The sequence below is a fragment of the Macaca mulatta genome, chromosome 20, assembly GCF_049350105.2.
Source record: "Macaca mulatta isolate MMU2019108-1 chromosome 20, T2T-MMU8v2.0, whole genome shotgun sequence".
NCBI classification, from domain to species: domain Eukaryota; kingdom Metazoa; phylum Chordata; class Mammalia; order Primates; family Cercopithecidae; genus Macaca; species Macaca mulatta.
This window is the reverse complement of record NC_133425.1, coordinates 53,628,400-53,642,041: the sequence shown is the minus strand read 5'-3', so window position 1 is coordinate 53,642,041 and position 13,642 is coordinate 53,628,400. Positions and strand designations below refer to the sequence as shown.

Genomic DNA, 13,642 nt, shown 5'->3' with positions numbered 1-13,642 from the left:
GGATGCAGGAGGCCAGAGCTGAGAGGCCCGGGTCGAAGGTCCACCGAGACCCGGGGGCCAGGCCAAGGGCAACCCTGGAGACTGACCGGCGTGGTCAGTGGGTGAGGGCGGCAGGCAGGAGGGCGGAGACCGTATTCCTTATCTTCAGACCCGGAAATGGAAGCTGTCCTCACCTGAGGGCGGTTTTCTCTAGAGCAGGCCCGCGGGGCACCCCAGCCGGCCTCACCTCCCGGAAACTGGAAATCAGGAGACCTGGCAGGGCGCCTTAGAGAGCGCGCATTTGAACCCTCCTGGGATGTCCTTGGGGAAAGGAAGTCGGAATTTAGAGAAAGGAACCGGGCAATTTCATCATTTCCACGGACTCACTTCTCTGTAGGATCCCTCATCTGGGAAGTGGGTTTCTAAATTCTCCACTTTGAAATTTGCTTTTGGGAAATGTGCAGTGGTCTTCAGACACAGACAACAGGGCTGTCCTTGTTTAACTGACCACGTTGCACTCTTTCATGATATTTAGTCCCGATTAGCCAATTTAAAAAAGTTTGGGGCTAGGAAAAGTGGCTCAAGCTTGTAATCCCAGCACTTTGGGAGGCCGAAGCGGCAGAATTGCTTTAGCCCAGGAGTTCAAGACCAACCTGGGCAACATGGCAAGACCCCATCTCTACAAAGAATACAAAAATTAGCCAGGCGTGTGTACATCTGTAGGCCCAGCTACTTGGGAGGCTGAGGTGGGAGGATCACTTGAGCCCAGGAGGTTGAGGCTGCAGTGAGCTATGATCATGCTGCTGCCCTTCAACCCAGCTGACTCAGAGCGAGACCCTGTCTTAAAAAAAAAAAAAAAAAAAAAAAGTTGGGGCTTAAGGGGCTATTAGTGAGAGGAGCCTAGGAATGAATGGAGCAACATTCTTAAAGGCCTGGGTCAGTCAAGTCTGGTGATTTTCTCTCTGTTGGAGGTTCCTCTCTTGGGGTCCAATCCTGCCTTAAGGAAATGACATCCCCTGTGACCATATCTTGAAGCTCCCAATTATTGGGTCTGGCTCCTATAGGTACTTTGGGAATCCAAGGTGGATTTGCATGTACATCCAACCCAAGATAGCTGGGTTTCTACTGGGTCTGGCCAGCACCCAAAGCCCAAAAGGACTAGTCAGTGGGACTGAGATGTGTGAACTCCAGCCCCTCCATCAAGAACTTTATTTATTTATTTATTTTTGAGACGGAGTCTTGCTCTGTCGCCCAGGCTGGAGTGCAGTGGCGCAATCTCGGCTCACTGCAAGCTCCGCCTCCCGGGTTCACGCCATTCTCCTGCCTCAGCCTCCCGAGTAGCTGGGACTACAGGCGCCCACAACCGCGCCTGGCTAATTTTTTGTATTTTTAGTAGAGACGGGGTTTCACCGTGGTCTCGATCTCCTGACCTTGTGATCCGCCCGCCTCGGCCTCCCAAAGTGCTGGGATTACAGGCGTGAGCCACCACGCCCGGCCATCAAGAACTTTAAACCTTATCCATATTTTGCCAATATCGTTTCATCTATGCCCTGACACCCCCGCCCACCAGCACACACCTTTTTTTTCTTAGTCTTTTGAATGAAAGCCCAGACATGGTGTTTCACAGCAGTTTCATTTAGAGGTCCTGATGTGGTGTGAGGGGTTGTAAAAAGCTCTGGATCAGAAGCCAGGTCCCTGGGTTTTTGCCTCAGCTGTAATTTACTGGGCAATCGGAGCAAGTTATTCCCCTCTTTGGGTTTGTTTCCTCGTTTGCGAAAGGAGAGTTCTGAGGTCGTAGGGGAGGTCTCCTGTTCGGTGAAGGAAAGTAGCTGTGGGCTGGAACTGGGCCCAGGACACCCCCTCCTCCAGCTCTCCCCTCCAGGGGCCCCTCAGGCGATGCACCCACCCAACACACCATCAAAGGTGAAGCAGGCCTTGGGACTCTTGGTGCCAAGACAAGGAATAAACAAACAAGCCAAGGTAATTTCCCTCTCCCTTGGAAACAAAGCTGGGGTGGTCTGGAGAGGCGCTGGAGAGTGCCAGGTGGAAATCAGCCAAACAGGCGTGAGATGATTTCCCTGCCCTGTGGGGAACATCTGAGGACACCGAGGCCAGATGTGTTGATTTTGTACTCTCCCTGGTGTGATAAAATCCTCATCAAGAGCATTTCTTTGGGCCAGCCTGCCTGGCGGGGACTGCAGCCTGCTCTGGTCTTCCCTGTGTCTCCAGAGTTGTCTCCGAGGTTTCTCCTCTTATGGAGAATCTCCTCTTATGGAAGAGCCCCGGCTGCTTCTGCACTGTCAGCGGGAGCGCTTGCTCAGCGGGCTCACTCTGCTCCAGAGGCACACTCAGTGTCTGGGTGCCCGCCAAGCTCCTGCCGCCAGCCTCCTCAGGCCCAGCCTGCCCACCCCTCCCCCTCAGCGAGGCTCCTGCTTCCTTCCTCCATTGCCACCTTCCATTCTCCATTGAGGAGCCGGTTATTGATCTTGGCCCATTTCTCAAAGTTGCTGCACTCAAATTCCATCCTCAGCACAGACGGACTCCCCAGCCACATCCTCCCCTGGGGGGAATGGCCCCATCCCTCTTCCTGGGCTTGTTGATGGAGGTCTTACCTCACACCTGCCCCCCTCCCAATAAGAGCCAGTACCGAAGTTTGGGGAAGTGCCATGTTGAGGATGCAGATTCTTCTCTGTGCTCCCTGCCTGTTCAGCCCTGCTGTGAGCACCCAGAGGGCAGACCTAGTCTGGTTCACCAAGTGCCCAGTTCAGGGCCTGGCACAGGGCAGGTGTCAGTTAAGTACAGGCTGCACAGCCAGAGGTGCCGTGTTGCCTGCAAGCCAGAAAGGATGCCCTGCATCTTCCTCCTCTCCAGAAGAACCAACCCAATAATGAGTTGGAGTCAGATCAATGCAGTGGGGAGCAGGAACAAGGCCCAGAAAGTGCCTGGGTCTTTCAGTGCAGCGGCTGGGAGGCTGCCCCTTTCAGGAAAGGCGGGGCAGTGGGGGCCACCATGGGAGCCTGGGCAACAGGCCCCTCGCCCCACACCTTTCCCTCAAGCCCTGTGTCCCCACTCAGATGCCAGGCCTGACCATGAGGTGGTGTGCTGGGCTGGATCAAGGCTGCCCCAGCACAGGACCTGAGGTTAGGGCTGAGTACGGCCCTTCCTTGTGATTTCTCATACAAGCAAGTCACTTAACCTGTTCTTTTAACAGCGGACTAGCCATCCCCACCCTGTTTACCTTTCGGGGGGATACTGGAAGACATGAGAAGGTATCGGGAAGCACTCAGTGTCACAGCAGTATAAGGTGTCAATGTCTGCCTATGTGGGTGAGGGATGAGGGTGGTGACCCCTGCCACATGCCTAGCTCCAGGCTAGATGTGCTATGTGAGAACTCTGTGTGTAGACCTTGCAGGCCGGGTGACTCCTCCTTACCCTTATTTTACCGAAGCATCATTAATGCCTCTCAAGGCCACCTTGGAAGTCACAGCAGAGACTTCCAAGAGTCCCCCCAAACTGAGAGACACAGCTGGACAGGGTAGGGGAAGGTGAAAGTCATCTTTTCACTGGGTTAAATACAAGTAGTCCAAAAAAGATCCAAAATAAGAAATGCAATTTTTTATTTGTTGAACATAATTTAAAACTGTAACATAAAAAGATTTCTCTATCCATCACCAGAAATCCAGAAGACACCTGAAGAGGACTGACTGACTCCTTGCCACGCGGAAGGTTTGATGAAAAAGTTAAAATCCCATGCATCCCTGGCCCTTCCTCCACGTTGCCCCTCAGAATGCTGCAGCTGCAGCAGGCAGGAGGCAGCAGCAGAACCCAGGCTGTGGAAGGCCCCTCTGCCTCTCTGGGAAAGCTGCTGGGGAAGCCAGAGGTCACAGTGCATTGGAGGCCTGGCTTTCAGCCACTGGCCAGGCCAAAATGAAACATCTGTTCAAGTCTCCCCAGGCACCTTGCTAGAGTGAGCGGGAGAAAGAGGGAGAAAGAAGTGGAGAAAACTGAGGCTGGATCACAAGTTCTCATCCTGGACCTTGGCCTTGAAGTAGCCCCTGCTGGCACAGGAGCAGGGTGAGAGTAAAAGTAAATAAATAAAAGCGACATGCTTCAAGGAGAGAGGGTGACAGACCCACTGAAGCACCCCGTGTCCTGGCTTGGCCAGGGATAAGCCAGGGCGTGATGATTTAAAACACTCTGATCTGAGGCCAATGGCATCAAAATACAAATTGCTGAAGTGGGAGAGGGAGTGAAGGGCTGTTTGTGAGGGGGACTACAGTGGAGATTCTGGCGAGTGTGGGTGGGCTCACCACTGACCCCAGTATTTTCTTTGCTTAACAACCAGAGTAAGAATTAGGATGCCCAGGCTGCCCTCTACTGGCAGTTTCTGGGAAGGACCACAACACAGTCGCACCCAACCTACAACCCGCAACAGCTGAGAGAGGAGAGGAAGAGAGAGGGAGGGGAAGAGAAAGAGAAAGAGGGGGAGGGGGGGGGAGAGAGAGAGAGAGAGCGAGTGTGAGAGAGAGAGAGCGGGAGAGAGAGAGAGAGCGGGAGAGAGAGAGCGAGAGCGAGCACTCGGAGGATGAGGAGTGGCTACACTTTCTGCCAGGCTGAAGGCATAGCTGGGACCTCCTACTGGGAGGCTAGAAGCATCTCCATTGATTTTAGCAGGTTCCTCCATCTCAGCCTGGTCTGCAGAGGGCCCTGGAGGAGGAAGGCCTCTGGTGCTCACTTCAAAGGCATCGAGAAGAACTTGTTCCCAGACTTGCAGCGGACTTGCTCGATGTACACGCGCAGCAGCACCTCAGCATCTTCAAACCCATCCACGATTGCCTTAAAACAGCAGCCAGGGGAGGACAGTCACATTAAGGGGCATCTGGGACCCAGAGGGCACTGCAAACAAAACCAGCTCACCCAACTTCAGAGGCTGCAGGCTCCAGGCTCTGCATTATTGATCTTGTCTGATCACTTCTGTAATATCTGAGGTTGGTCCCATCATCCCAACTTTACAGATGAGGACACAGATGCTCAGAGCCCTGGATTACAGAAACCAATAAAACCAGGCCTGGGACCCAGGTCTGCCGGAGCCCAAACTAGAGCTCTTTGCCACCTCCAGCAACATCAGGCCAACAGCAAGGCGGCTCCTTAATGAGGGAGCACAGCTGCGTCCAGCCTGCACATGTTTGGTTTGGCTTGCAAAATGTTTTTTAAACATCCAAATTAGTTGCTGACATTTGAAAACTGACAAGATTACATGTAAAAACCTAGGTTTCTGGCTTCTCTTATGAAGCAGAAGTGTTGGCAACTCTAGGCCAACCTTCCTGCATGGCCATACTCCCTACTGTCTCCCCAGCCGGGGCTGGAGTATCAGCCACCACTTACCACTTCATGTAACCTGCTGGTTCTCCTCCAAGAACGCACATGGGAAAGTGGAATCTTTCAGCTACTTATCAAAATTTGATAGATTCTGGGGGCTGGATGTTACTTACACCTGGTACATTTCACCCATTTCCAGTGCCAGGCCCAAGCCTCTGACCCCTGGGCCAGTGGCTAGGACTTCAGGGGAAGCCTGCAGCCTCCTCGCAGATCAGGGTTCTAGGGCAGTGCTTCCCAAACTGTAATGTGCACACAAATCCCTAGAGATCTGTTAAAATGTAATTCTGATTTCTTAGGTTGGGGGTTCGGGGGGGGGGTAAAGATCTGTATTGCTAATAAGCTTCAGGTGACGCTGAAGCTGCCGGTCCAGGGGCCACACCTTGAGTTGCAAGGGAAGGTGTTGGGGTCTCCTGCCATGTCATTTGTTTCCCAGGGATTCGGGTTTGGGTGCCTCATCCTCCTCCTCTCCAGCATCTGTCCCGTCATTTCTGGAGTTCAGCGCGCTCTGTGTTCCTGCCCTGGAAATTCACCTGTAGTTCCTGCAGGCACTGCCCCTCCAGCTGGAGACGTGCATCACCCACGCACCAGGCCAGGCTGAGGTGGAAAGAAGGGTCCTGGGGAGGGAAACGAGAGGCAGGCGGTCATCTGGACACCTTGGCAGACCCTGCCATCACAGCAGGTCTGTGACAGAGCTGTCGTGACGTCCCTGCTGGATCCCTGGCCTGCCCAGTGGGAGACAAGATCCTCAGTGTTGATCCCAAGCACCCTCCACAGATGGACAAAATAGCATAGGACTGGTCCTTGCTATGGACTGAATCATGTCCCCTCCCCCAAATTCATGTAGCCCTAACCCCCAATGTGATAATATGTAAAGATGGGGCCTTTGAGGGGTAATTAGGGTTAGATGAGGTCATGAGGGCAGGACTCTCATGATTAGTGCCCTTTAATCACAGAGAGCTTGGGCACTGCTCTCTCCCTGCAGCCCCCGACCCCTGCCCCACCACGTGAGGACATGGCTAGAAGGCAGCCATCTATAAGCCAGGAAGAACCCTCACCAGAAACCGACCACACTTGGCCGGGTGCAGTGGCTCACGCCTGTAATCCTAGCACTTTGAGAGGCCAAGGCAGGCGGATCAGGAGTTTGAGACCAGCCTGGCCAACACAGTGAAGCCCCGTCTCTACTAAAAATACAAAAATTAGCTGGGGTGGTGTTGCACACATGTAGTCCCAGCTGCTCGGGTGATTGAGGCAGAATTGCTTGAACATGGCAGGCGGAGGTTACAGGGAGCTGAGAATGCGCCACTGCACTCCAGCATGGGTGACAGAGTGAGACTCTGTCTCAAAAAAAAAAAAAAAAAGAAAGACATCAACCACACTGTCACCTTGATCTTGGACTTCTAGCCTCCAGAACTGTGCAAAAATAAATTTCTGTTATTTAGGCCACCCAGTCTATGGTATTTTGTTATGACAGCCTGAGCTAAGACAGTCCTATTCACAGAAGCTTTCCTTGAAGTATCATAGAGAGTCATTACATCTGTGACGTGAAAGAAAATCCACCGTCTATTCTGATCTAGGACATTCCAGTATACACCATACTTTTCAGATGACATGAACAAAATCCCCAAAGTCTCAAGTTTTGAAGCAACAATAATTGTCACCATTCAAATTCATACTTATCTCCCTCAGCACGGTTTAAAAACATACATCAAATAAAACGAATGGCCCTTCAAAGCCCTGATAGTCGACTTAGAGCCCAGGTGCCGTTGGAGGGCCTGGGCAAGGTGCAGGAAGGTGTGTGAAGCTACAACTCTTCTCTGAGGGTCAATTTGACCAAAAATTATTAGGGACATCTACTTAAAAAACGTGAAAACAACATGTGAACATTATGGAGCAGAAGGTACAAATCTCGGGTGTATTTATGATATAAAGCAAGATTTCTAAGAAATGTTGGACTTTGGGTGGGCTGCATCTGACTACAGCTCAAAGCCCTCACTCCCGAGGCGTGCATCCTCAGAAGGCTGGCATTCAGAGCACTGACACGGGAGGTTCTGAAGGGTCTTCAGTTTGCCTCTTATGAGGGCCTCTTTAAAGACAGTTTTATTCTCATTAGAAATGGGTCAGTGGAGCAGCAGCAGCCCCATTCATTACCTGGTAGAAAGTGGTGAGGTCGAATTCCTCCATGACTCTGTCCACCTCTGAAACTAGGTCCAGGAACTGGGCGTGCCCTGAAGTGACCTCGAGCCCAATAAAGGTCCTGGGGAGAGGAAGACAACACAGGCATGAGATGCAGCCTCTGAGAACACCAGCCATCTGCGCAGCCGAGGAGGAGCCAGGCAGAAAGCCAACAGACCTGGGCCGTGGGTCTCACCCTGTCTCCCTGGTACACTCGCTTTCCTGCTCCATGAGCCAACTCTCTCAGTCCCCACATTCTCTGTCTGTAAACCTTCCTTTCCCAGTTCTCACCCACACAGCTCTCCTCCCTCTCCTGGATCTAGTAACCCTTCCAGGAATGCCCTCACCCACCACTGCCAAGACACAAACCCAGAAGCTTCTGCATCTCCATTCTCCATTCTCCATCACCGTTCCAATTGCAAACGACTCTTGTCCTCAAGGAGGCCTCTTCTCAAGGACTTTGCTTCCTGGCATCTGCCACACCTCCCACAAGCACTCACACATGCTTTCTCTCGTCTTTAAAAACTCTCCCCCAGGCCGGGCGCTGTGGCTCAAGCCTGTAATCCCAGCACTTTGGGAGGCCGAGATGGGCGGATCACGAGGTCAGGAGATCGAGACCTTCCTGGCTAACACAGTGAAACCCCGTCTCTACTAAAAATAATACAAAAAACTAGCCGGGCGAGGTGGCGGGCGCCTGTAGTCCCAGCTACTCGGGAGGCTGAGGCAGGAGAATGGCGTGAACCCAGGAGGTGGAGCTTGCAGTGAGCCCAGATCGCGCCACTGCACTCCAGCCTGGGCGACGGAGCGAGACTCCGTCTCAAAACAAACAAACAAACAAACAAACAAACAAACAAACAAAACTCTACCGTGAACCCACGGCTTCAGCCAGTCCCCATCCCATTCTCAGTAAAACTTCTCAAAAAGACAATTTGTCTACCATCACTATCTCTTTCTCACCTCCCATCTTCAACCCACTTTGCTGGAAGTGCTCTTGTCAAAGTTGCCAACAACCTCCATGTCACCAAATCCAAGGGACACTTTGCTGTCTGCCTCGTACCTGCTCATCAGTATCTCACACAGTGGACTCTTCCCTCCTTGAAACCCTTTTCTCTCTTGGCTCCCAAGACACCACCTGCCATGCAGTCCTGGTTTAATCCTGCCTCCAGTCTCCCGGTTCAGTGTCCTCTGCCATCCTCTCTCCTCTCCAGCCTCTCCATGGTGAAGATCACTGGATCTCCTCCATTTGCAATCTCCAGGAGGCTGTTCTCACCCAGCCCCGCTTCCCACACTGGCCAACATTTCTATCTCCAGCTGGTCCCTCTCCTGAACACCCAGTTGTGTATGTGACATTTCCACCTAGGGGTTCAATAGGCAGCAAAACCTAACAGGTACAAACAAACAGGTACAAAGCAGAATTTTTGATTTTCATCCCACCAGTGTCTCCTATCACAGAAAACAGGGCCAGTTGTTCCAGCCTCAAACCCAGGAATCAATGTTCATCTTCCCCTTGCGTCACATAAATCCAACCCATTGGTAATTTGGTTGCTTCTGCCTCAGTGTATCTCCAGTGTGTCCACCTCTTGGTCTTCCACGGCCATCACCCTAATCTAGGCCACCAATGGTCCCTCACCTGGACAATGACACTTGGCTCCTCTCTGGTTTCCCTGCATTCACTCTTGCTCCCTTCTATCTTGCCCCCAGACTCCATGGCCACAGACACACCATCTAGCCAGACCGACATCCCCAGATACACATCAGATCATGCCTCTCCTCTGTTCACATCCCTCCAATGGCTCCCATTATACTGAAAATTCAAACTCCGTACTTGACATTGCAGCCCCTGGATGGGCTAACCCTGCCCATCTCATCTCCTATCATTCTCCCATGTGCTCTCTGGGGTTGGCCTCACTGGCCCCCTCAAACACGCTGAAATCTTCCCTGCCTCGGAGTCACTTAGTTTGCTATGTCCTCTGCTTGAAGCTCTTGCAACAGCTCTTCCCAAGACTGGCTTCTCATTCTCAGGTCACCATCAAATGCCATCTCCCTGGCCACTTCCCTGGTACCCTCCTGGACTACCCACTCCTAACCATCGTATCACACCACAGTTATTAACAAACACTCTCATTACTTATTATCTGTCTCCCCTCCGAATATGAGATTGAAAAGAGCAGGGGCTGTGTCTACCTCTTCACTGATGAATCCTTAGCATACAGCAAATGCCTGGCACAAGTGGGTGCTTAACAAACTTGTGCAGCATGGAATAAGTGAACGAATAAATGAGGCCCCTTTCAGAAGGGCTCAGAAAAGGTGGCCCAGTGAGTGTGTCAGACAGGGAGGCTCGCTTTGAAGGCAGGATAATAATTTCTTCTTATGTTCATCTAACACTTCAATACTTTTAACTTTTCAAAGGCCTTGGGGCTCACTTGAGCCTTACAACTGCCCAACAATGGATGTTGGGACGTGTGTGCCAGTGTGAAAACGAAAGGTCACAGAGATGAAGACATGGACCAAACACCACAACTGGGATGGAGCTGGGCAGAAACAGGTTTTCTGACTTTCACAGGTTTTCACTAAACCAAGATGCTTCTCTCAATCTCTGTGCAACACCCCCCACATGCTCCCCCAGTCATTATTTATTTATTTATTTATTTATTTATTTATTTATTTATTTTTGAGACAGAGTTTCGCACTTGTCGCCCAGGATAGAGTGCAGTGGCATGATCTTGGCTCACTGCAACCTCCTCCTCTAGGGTTCAAGCGATTCTCCTGCCTCAGCCTCCCCAGTAGCTGGGATTGCAGGTGCCTGCCACCACACCCAGCTAATTTTTTGTATTTTTAGTAGAGATGGGGTTTTGCCATGTCGGGCAGGCTGGTCTTGAACTCCTGACCTCAGGTAATCTGCCCACCTTGGCCTCTCAAAGTGCTGGGATTACAAGCGTGAGCCACCGCACCTGGCCTTTTTATTTATTTTTTTGAGACAGGGTCTCACTCTGTTGCCCAGGCTGGAGTGCAGTGGTGCAATCGTGGCTCACTGCGGCCTTGACCTCCAGGGCTCAAGCGATCCTCCCATCTCAGCCTCCCAAGTAGCTGAAACTACAGGCACACACCACCACACTCAGCTAATTTTCGTATTTTTCAGAGACAGGGTTTGGCCATGTTGCCCAGGCTGGTCTGGAACTCCTGAGCTCAAGCTATGCACCTGCTTCAGCCTCCCAAAGTGCTGGAATTACAGGCATGTGCTACTGCACCTGGGATCTCCCAGTTATTTTTCTTAATGAAAGGTTCAGATTTGGGGATAGCTGCCTTTGTAGTCACTGAGTTGGTTAAAAGCAAACAAAAAACGGGACAAATAAGTCCAGAAACAAAGCACTCAATTTTTGCACCAAAGAATCTTCCTCTAATAGTGACTGGGGGTTGGGAAGACGCACCTGGTTTTCTCTTGATTGGTGTAAATCTTTACCTGGTTGGCAGTAAAGAAGAATCTGAAATGTAGAAGACCATATTTTAGGAAAAATCATAAGAGAAAAAGCAGAAAAAATAGCTTATGTTAAAAAAAAAAAACAAACAGCACTTTGAAAATATAGTTAACTCATTTTGCACTTAATATTATTACCCCATTATGCAGATAGTATACTGAATCCTAAAACATTAGAGCTGGACAAGACCTTGAAATCACCCAGCCCGAGTAACATACAACATCATCCAGGTGCTAGTAAAAATTTTACTTTGTTAATAGCAGTTCATTTCGATAAATAATTTGAGACTATCTCAACTTTACTGATGGGAACTGAGAAAGCCTTATTTATCAAGTAGGTGACAATGGACCACTTAACAGCTGATTCATTTCTTGCAGTTTTTTTAAAAAATAGACAACTCCGATTTCATCTAAGCAATCACGAGAACATTTCTTCGTGTGTCAGGGCTGAGCTCAAGCCTTTGCACACATCCGTTTCTTGAATCCTCACACAACTCTGTGAGCAGGCCTACAATTATGCCCATTTTACAGACAAAGAAACGGAGGCATGGTGAAGCTGAATTTGGTGAGCCAGGATTTGCACAGTTAGTCTGCCTGTTTCCAGAGTCCTTGCTGTCACCTATGACCCTTTAGTGAGGGGAAGTAGGTCTCTGTTGGTGTGAAATCGAGACAGATGCCCCCACCCACCCACCCCTCAGATCAATAACACAGAAAGAGTCAGGCTCAGCCAGGTGAGTGCTTTGACTTGGACTGGTTCTGTCCTTTGTTCTCTGAGACACTAGCAATCTCACCATAGAAAGTCCCGTCACAGAAACAGATCATTTTACAGCCCCCAGGCCAAGGGGCTCACCCCCATCTGAGGGAACATAATATACCAGCGTGCTAGGGAGAGTCTCACAATCTGCCCAAGGGCAAAAGTCAGTCAGCCAACTCTCTGCCTCTGGGGAAAATGTAAGGGATCACAGAACCACCAGGAGCTCAATTAAGCGCAGCTTTTAGGAAGAGTTCTCAAGGTGTCTCCCAAACATCCTGGAGTGGACACTGGATGTCTGTGCCCAACCAACACCCCTTCTCCTGGTAACCTCCTGTTGCAAGATGGCTCTCCATCCCTACTCCAGAGGCAGGCTGCCCAGGCCTGGCCAAGCAGAGCTTAGCATCTCCTCAGTCACAGCTAACAGAATCAGGGGTGCACCGCCCACTCTTGGTCACCTTAGGCTCAACCAGATGATCAAAGTTGAAGAGACCACACCTGGCCAGGCTTCACTCGTGACACAGAGCAGTGACAGATCCTTTCCTCAGAGGGAACCAGCCCAGGGGTCCGGTCCAGGTGCTGTTTTCTAGTCTCCCAGTGAGCAAGGGAACCAGCCACATATACATCCCACAGGGATCAGAATTTCTTGCAATGGACTTTAGGCAGAATTTTCAGAAGTCCCAGCAAGGGACTCGTGCCCAGTTAAGGAACCACTGTATGCAGGGGAGCCTAGGCTGTGGCGTCCCTGCAGGGGCGCAGTTCACGCGTCTTCCCAGCGCAGGTGCAGTGTGCCAGTCATCAGCACTAGCTCTCCTCCTTCATCCAGGGAAGCTGCTTCTGCAGGATAAGGGAAGCACTCTGTGTGGAAGGGGGAAGGGCCTGTTAACTCTTTACTCCCAAAGAAAGCACACAGGAGCCGGGTCAGACCAGGCAGTCATTTCTGTGACTTGTGCTGAAGCCAATCAGAGAGGGAGGCTGTCTTTCCAGGCTGGTACACCATCAGCCCGGAGATGCGGTGGCTTCATCATTGTGACAAAGGAAGGGGACAGAGCTGAGATGGTGACAGTCAGGTGCCATCTGATATCTTGTTACCCCGGTCCATTCATGCATGAGCCAGTGCTACCTCTGAATCTTTTAGTTATACCAGCCTATAAATTTCTCTTTGGTTTAAGCCACTTTGGGTTGGGTTTCTGGTATCTGTGGTTAAGACAGTCCTGATAATTTACATACGGCTCAATCAATTTGATAATGACAATCCAAAGAGGGGGAGGGCTGGACTAGGTTGAGAGATGAGTTTGAGTCCTGATTCCCCAGCCAAGTGACCGGATTGGGACAAATCCTGTCCTCCTCTGGCCCCCAGAAGGGGTTCAACTAACTGAGCAGTTTCCTAGCTGGGCAGTGACATCCTATGGAATTCCTGGGCCTATGGCCCCCTGAACTGTGGGAGTAGGGCTTTGGCTAGAAGACTGTTTATTTCTGTTTTACATAGCCACACACCAGGCTTTTGTGCAACACCTCATTTGAAAAAAGGCTCTGCTGATAAAGGCAGGGTCAGAAAACCACCAGCTGGGCGGCTTCTTAGGTTCCTTCTAGTACCAACAGTAGACGATCCAGAAAGATATTCTCTGGGTTCCCTCATTCCCGCCTCATGACTCCACAAGCATCTATTTGATGCTCTGTGAGCAGAGCACTAGGGAAAAGCTGTGGGGTAATTGAGAGAGAGGCCACAGTCCTTGCCTGGAGGAACGTGGCTTCCAGGAGGGAAGATGGACACAGGAATGACTGCATATGAGGGTGAGTGAAATGACCACCAGGGGTAAACAACCACAGGACCGACCGATCTCTGGATGGAGGGATTCTGCAGGAGATGCCAAGCGGCAGAGCCT

General features: G+C 51.0%; 2 protein-coding genes across 6 annotated transcripts in view; one reads left to right on the top strand and one right to left on the bottom strand.

Moving 5' to 3' along the window:
* The window catches only part of LOC144337766 (uncharacterized), an 8,244-nt gene extending 1,443 nt beyond the window's left edge, over nucleotides 1-6,801 (top strand). The window contains exons 2-3 of the mRNA XM_077984765.1: nucleotides 1,862-1,959; nucleotides 3,655-6,801. Of these exons, the coding sequence (XP_077840891.1) occupies nucleotides 1,862-1,959; nucleotides 3,655-3,683 (127 nt within the window). The 3' untranslated portion in view covers nucleotides 3,684-6,801. The remainder of the gene's footprint in view (nucleotides 1-1,861; nucleotides 1,960-3,654) is intronic.
* USB1 (U6 snRNA biogenesis phosphodiesterase 1) overlaps nucleotides 3,580-13,642 on the bottom strand; it is a 26,126-nt gene continuing 16,063 nt past the window's right edge. For 4 of the 5 annotated variants that reach the window (XM_077986243.1, XM_077986240.1, XM_077986241.1 and 1 more), the window contains exons 4-7: nucleotides 10,959-11,012; nucleotides 7,507-7,612; nucleotides 5,889-5,972; nucleotides 3,580-4,815 (exon numbers count right to left, since the gene is read on the bottom strand). In XM_077986243.1, the coding sequence (XP_077842369.1) occupies nucleotides 4,711-4,815; nucleotides 5,889-5,972; nucleotides 7,507-7,612; nucleotides 10,959-11,012 (349 nt within the window). In that variant the 3' untranslated portion in view covers nucleotides 3,580-4,710. The remainder of the gene's footprint in view (nucleotides 4,816-5,888; nucleotides 5,973-7,506; nucleotides 7,613-10,958; nucleotides 11,013-13,642) is intronic. The other variant, XM_077986242.1, reaches the window with a different exon arrangement.